General features: G+C 32.6%; 1 protein-coding gene across 2 annotated transcripts in view; it reads right to left on the bottom strand.

Annotated features, from left to right (window-relative positions):
- Positions 1-728: 728 nt before the first annotated feature.
- The window catches only part of LOC124359483 (formin-binding protein 4-like), a 68,586-nt gene continuing 63,314 nt past the window's right edge, over positions 729-6,000 (bottom strand). For both annotated transcript variants that reach the window (XM_046812245.1, XM_046812246.1), the window contains 2 exons: positions 2,319-2,582; positions 729-1,051 (listed from right to left, as the gene is read on the bottom strand). In XM_046812245.1, coding sequence (XP_046668201.1) covers positions 938-1,051; positions 2,319-2,582 — 378 coding nt within the window. In that variant the 3' untranslated portion in view covers positions 729-937. The remainder of the gene's footprint in view (positions 1,052-2,318; positions 2,583-6,000) is intronic.

Below are 6,000 nucleotides of genomic sequence, written 5' to 3'. Positions count from 1 at the left end.
GAGGAAAAAAATTATTATAAACATTATTATTAAAAAATTGTGGTTAAATTGAAAAAGATTATGAAAGCTCCCTTTCAGATACCACAGCATCTACATAACAGATGACATGAAATATGCATAAATTTACATAGTAGACAATCCATATTTTGTTAATATTTCATGTACATTTTTGTTTTAACTGATCATTCAGTTTATGGCAATCTTCGAGAGCTGAACTATCGATTTCTCTCTTTCACTGTCTCCTAGTAGTGCTTGTCACCACAGCAAAACTGACTATGCAGTTATTGTTTGTAAGCTGTCACATAATTTTATTTAGTAACTAGTTAGGATAGCTTTAGATAAATTTTAATCTGTGAGTGAAATAGGACAGTTATATTATTACTGCACTTTTGATAGGTTTACACAAAATGGCTTTATGTTGTACAGGATAAAATAATGTATTATATATGATTTTTATTTAGATTTAGATACTCTCTCACATGATTTAACTAAAAAATATATTTAATTATTGTTTGTAATAACATTATTAACAAAATGAATATAGCAAAAACTATATTCAGTATATAATCACACTGAATATGGATGCAATGAAGGTGTTGAGTTTTTCTTAGTCGTTACATTTGCCTAAATACTCTGCAAATACTGTTAACAAATGGCACTTTAAAATACTTTTTATTTTTGCCCTAGAAGTGAAAAGTTAAAAACATGATAAAGGCATAAAAACATTATTTATTGTTATAGCAGTCTTTATTCTTAAACTATTTACAATGTCTGAGCTATAATAAACTTACTGTGTAACAGTTTAATATAAATCGTGACAATTCTTTTTTACATTAAGTGTTTTGTTTTCAAAACACACATGTTCAATAAATACATAAAAAAATAACTTGACATATAATATTTGTACATATAAACAATAATATTGACAATTTCTAAACTATGTTTCTTCTTTTGCCTCCTCCCTCCTGACGTCCTGCTGGACTTGCTGCCACTTGGCAACTAACGATGACACACCTTTCTTTTTCAACGCCAATCCAGGAGTCAATTTTGTCTGAAAATTATAAATTAAGTTTAAAATAAATATTTATAATATTTAAAATAGTTATGTTTAGTACAATAATTTCATATACATATTATGTTAACTCAATAATTTATTTTTCATATTTATTGGAATAGGTCTGATAAATTTGTTCCAAGACTTGTTAAAGTATATTCTAGTCAATTGACTTTGTATTACTTCGATTTATAAAAATTTTAATTAATCTTCTAGTGCTTGAGATCTCGCTATGGAATGATTTAAAAAATAAGCTACAGCACAGAGTCTTGCTCTGATATGATACCTACATACGCTAAGTGCTGGTGTCTCCGAACGCGACGATTTCTATTTCATTTCTAGTAACTCTATGTATAACTTATCCCAAACTGACTGATATCATACCAAAGGCCAATACATGAACTGAACTAACCTTTTCAACTGTTGTTTCTACTTTGTACTGACATTAGATGGCGTAAACAACTAAAAATACAACACTTTCTCAGTTAGATGGTGGTGTCGTGATGATTAGCAAAGTATTTTTTATATTATAAATTGTACATTTTTATTCATTTAAAGTGTTTCTAAGTGTATTTAAATTAATAAAATAGTGATGAAAGTCACATAAGAAAACTTTTAGTTGGTCTGTGCCGGTGATACGTCTCTAGATCTGAGTGTCCATGAATATAGTGTTGTAGAGTTTGTTTGAAAATTGCCTGAGGAAGTTAATTTTTAAGTTTTGAGTTTCATTTTAGAAATTTATCTTTTACTACACATGGTTTTACATTATTGATAATTTTTTTTAAAAAGCCAACCTTATAGCGCTTGGCTAATTTGTTTTAATAATTTTGTTAATGGTACAATATTAGGTTATTACAAATGATTTTAGGTTGTTTTTTAGTGTTCTTTATCATGACGTATATGTTTTACCTTAAACTGGAGTTTTATTTTGTTTCCATGAAAATGCCACGGTCTAAAGTGATTATTAATTTTTTAAAATTATAGAAAAATCTAAATGCCACATATTTTCTGATGCCCAATTCATTTAACTTCCAAAAGAATTAAAAAGGAGCTTGTTAAGATGAAAAAATTCAAGTAAATTTGTCCAAAACCAAAATGTTCAAAATTGTTTTAACTGCAGGGCTCACAACAATTACTTTACCTTATTTGTAGTCATTAAACATTTTATTTTTAGTCTGAGATAATTGTAGTAAAATTATAACATTTATTCAAATACAGGTAGTTAGTATTCAGTAGTACAGAAGAGGACATAGTAATTCCTTACCTTCTTCCTCTTCTTGGTGGGTTCAGCTGGCGCAGGCTGTGCTGGTGGTGGTGATGGGGGTGGAGGTGGGGAAGGGCTAGGAGCAGGAGGGGGTGGTGGAGGATCCAGTGCTGCTACCTCATTGTAAAATGAGTCCAGTTCAGAAGCAAGACATGCAGTGTTGGGTGGGGGGTTGCTGGCTGGTGGTCTAGCTATCACATAATTCTCTCCACCTCTACTGTACGAAGCCTCAGCAGAGTACACATTTCCTGTGTAGTCTGATCCCTGCCAACAAAGACCGAGAAATATATATCACCATTTATTTTTAAAATATAAGTAGCTGAATACCAGTGATTTGCTATGATATCAGAACATAAACTTGTTTCACCTAGTTTGCTCCAAGTTAACTACTACAGTGTATTGGATACTTTAATATTTGTAAGTTAATCGTCTTATAAGATTTTTGTGCGACCCTCACACGTTGCAGAATCACCAAACTCTCAGGAGAGCTTACTCAAGAGCAGGCCACATACAGCTGGCTGTGGGAGAAACACGGGTTCCTTAAATCCACTCCAGCCATTTTTAACAATTGCCTTTAAGCTGTATTCACTGTCATGGAAAAACAAAGTTTGACTGAGAACTTAAATTGAAACTGATAATCAGAAGGAATCATGGGAATACAGGATACAAAAACTGTCCAACAGCCAATGAAAATTGTAGTCTTATCATCCTTCCCTGCAAAATTTTAACTTGCAGTGTTGTGTTATTATATAGTTTAGGAGAGATAAGGTTCTGTAACAACATTATTGGCGGTTTAAGATTTTGTAGAAACTATATACAGTAGAACCCCTCTAATCTGCACTTGGCTGGTCCATCGCTCCTGTTAATACGACCATGCTCAATCTCACGAGTTTGTACTGACTTGTCGATGACTTACCACCCATCACTCGCCATTGTTAACAGTTATTATCACTAGTCCGCTTCAGAGCTGTGTCATCTCTTGTCTTTGTCGATGTGTGTGTTTTGTACTGTACTGTGTAGTTTTATTGTTGGTTTTAACACACAGTGTAGAGTTGTTTGCTTTTCAAAATGTCAGGAGGAAAACGTAAACACGTAACTGTTTCACTAAATAAAAATTACTGGACAAAGGAGAGGCGCTCCAAAAAAAAATCAAGAAAGAAGGAATGGAACCCCAATATCTTAACTAATTTTTGAAATAAAAGGCAATAATTGTTCATAAACTGGAAGTGAGTTCGCAGCTAGGTGACAACTGAATTGATTGCTGGAAAACCCATCATGGAGTCCGGTATGTTTCAATTTCTGATGAAAAACTATCTGTTGATGCTGAGGCTGCTAAGGAGTTTTCTGTGAAGTTCCAAGAACTTGTCAAAGAAAATGACATGTTACCTTTCCAAGTTTATAATATCGATGAGGCAGGGCTAAACTTTAAAATGTTAACAACAAAAACGCTTGCAGTTTCAAATAAATCCGTGGCAGGAACAAAACTTATGAAAGATAGGATAACAGTCACTAATTGTAGCAATGCAGATGGTATGCACAAGATTTCCCTGTTCATTATTGACAAATCCAAGAAGTCTAGGGCGTATCGCAAAAACATACTAAAACCATCTTCCTAGCCGGTTTATTACCACAAACAAAAATCTGCTTGGATGAACTACAAGCTCTTCAAATATTGGTTTTTCAACGAGTTTGTCATATCAGTTGAAAAATACTTGAAACAAAAATAGGCTACCTGTTTGTGTTCTACTGCTGTTGGATAACACACAATCACATCCATCTGAGAAAGATTTAGAGAAAGGGGACATCATAAAAGCTCTCTTTCTCCTTTCAAATGTGACATCACTCATTCAGCCAATGGATCAGGGAGTTATCTAATAGCTAAAAAGGCGATAACGCAGAAAGTACATCAGCTCAATCTTCAGGCAGTTGTAACATATTAGAGGCTATGGAATCCCTGAACATCATAAATGGTATCTACACTATCGCTACATCATGGGATCAATTGAAACCTCACACTGCGGAAATGTAACCTTTGGCCAGACGTTATGAGTGAAAATGACCAGACCGAAGACAAGCAAAACGACTACACACAAGAAATTGTTAAAGATCTACAAACTCTAGAGCCAAACATTTCTGCCAATGAAACTGAAAAGTGGATAATCGAATGTGACAAAGACTGTGAATCCTATGAACAGCTCAAGATTGTTTCTGCTGTTACCCTTCAGTGTGGATCAAGAAATAGACAGCCAACTCTAGAATTTCATCTGCTTAATAAAAATCTATAACTTACATTTTTCTAAGTAATTTGTTTGCTTTCACAAAAAAATAAAAAAATTGTAAAACTGTAAAATTGTTTCTTTCTTTATATGATAGTACTGTACTGTAAGTGCTAATAATAAATAATAACAATAATTGTTAATAATATATAATAGTAATTTCCTTAAATTGTAGTACTTATGAGAATTAATAAGTTTTCAGATTAAAATATACTCTTATATTGATGCCCAAAAATAAACTTATGTCATTAGACAACAGGAGTCAAACTCTGGTGAGAGCTTTTTCTCTCATTAACCCACGTGTTTCTTGGCTTACGTAGGTTATTTTTCACAATACACAAAAGCCATATTTTTGTACATACTTAAATTTCAAGAGGACAACATAAACTAAGATAGTTAATTTTTGTAATGACTATTGTTTTGCAACTATGGTCTTTAAGAGCAAGGTGTACTGGTAAATATTTAAAACTCTGATTTTTAATATTTAACATACTGAATTTTCCAAAATCATTTTATAGTAAGCATCTAGAGCCTATAAAGAATATTGGTACTGTTTTATAATCTAAAGCCTTAATAGTTTTTGGAAAAATGTGATCATTCTGACAATGATCTTTAGCTTACATATTATATATAGTTATTACTCAATTTGATCAATCTAAAGTACAAATTAAACAAGTATTTAAAGTACAACCACTTTATACCAAGCTACTGAAGTAATTAACCCTTTAAGGAGTGCGTGTAAACTCTACATAATGAGTAAGGACGTCATGATGTATATTCTTATAGTGGCCCAAAGGAGTGCGGACGTCATATGACGTTTAGCCTCTGCATTTTTGTAATATCGTAAATGCATTGCTATTACTGATTGCCTTTAAGTATATTTGTCTGTAAAGTGGTTCCATCTATCGGCAACATACTTAACTTCCATGTTTGTGCTCGGATTCTCTTGTAATCTGATTTTACCACCACCTCAGTAGCCACCTGGTAGAAGCTCAAGGTTGCGTCACGTGCGCATTGCTTTGCTGTCAGAATATGCCGCCATATTATTCTAGCCATTCCTTGTATACTGCAAACTGTGGCCGTATTTGTCTTGTGAGAGTGACATATATGTTAAACAACCATCTAGTTTGTTACTGTTGTCCAAATGGCAGACAACATAGATTGAGTCTGCCGTAGTGAGGAAATAAGACATTTGATTTTGAAAAAGTACTGAAATATTGATTTGTAGAACACGTAGTCCTTTTTTTATTAAGCTTCCAAATGTAAATAAACATTTTTAAGAGATTTTAAGTATTTAATTTTTACTCCTTTTGATAATTTTTTGATGAAATCCATTACTCGTTTTAGCCTATCAAAAGAAGTCATATGACGTCCATACTCCTTAAAGGGTTAAAAACATTTTATTG

This window comes from Homalodisca vitripennis, chromosome 4 (genome assembly GCF_021130785.1).
Source record: "Homalodisca vitripennis isolate AUS2020 chromosome 4, UT_GWSS_2.1, whole genome shotgun sequence".
NCBI lineage: Eukaryota > Metazoa > Arthropoda > Insecta > Hemiptera > Cicadellidae > Homalodisca > Homalodisca vitripennis.
The sequence above is the reverse complement of the archived record's forward strand: the minus strand, read 5'-3'. Positions and strand labels throughout refer to the sequence as shown.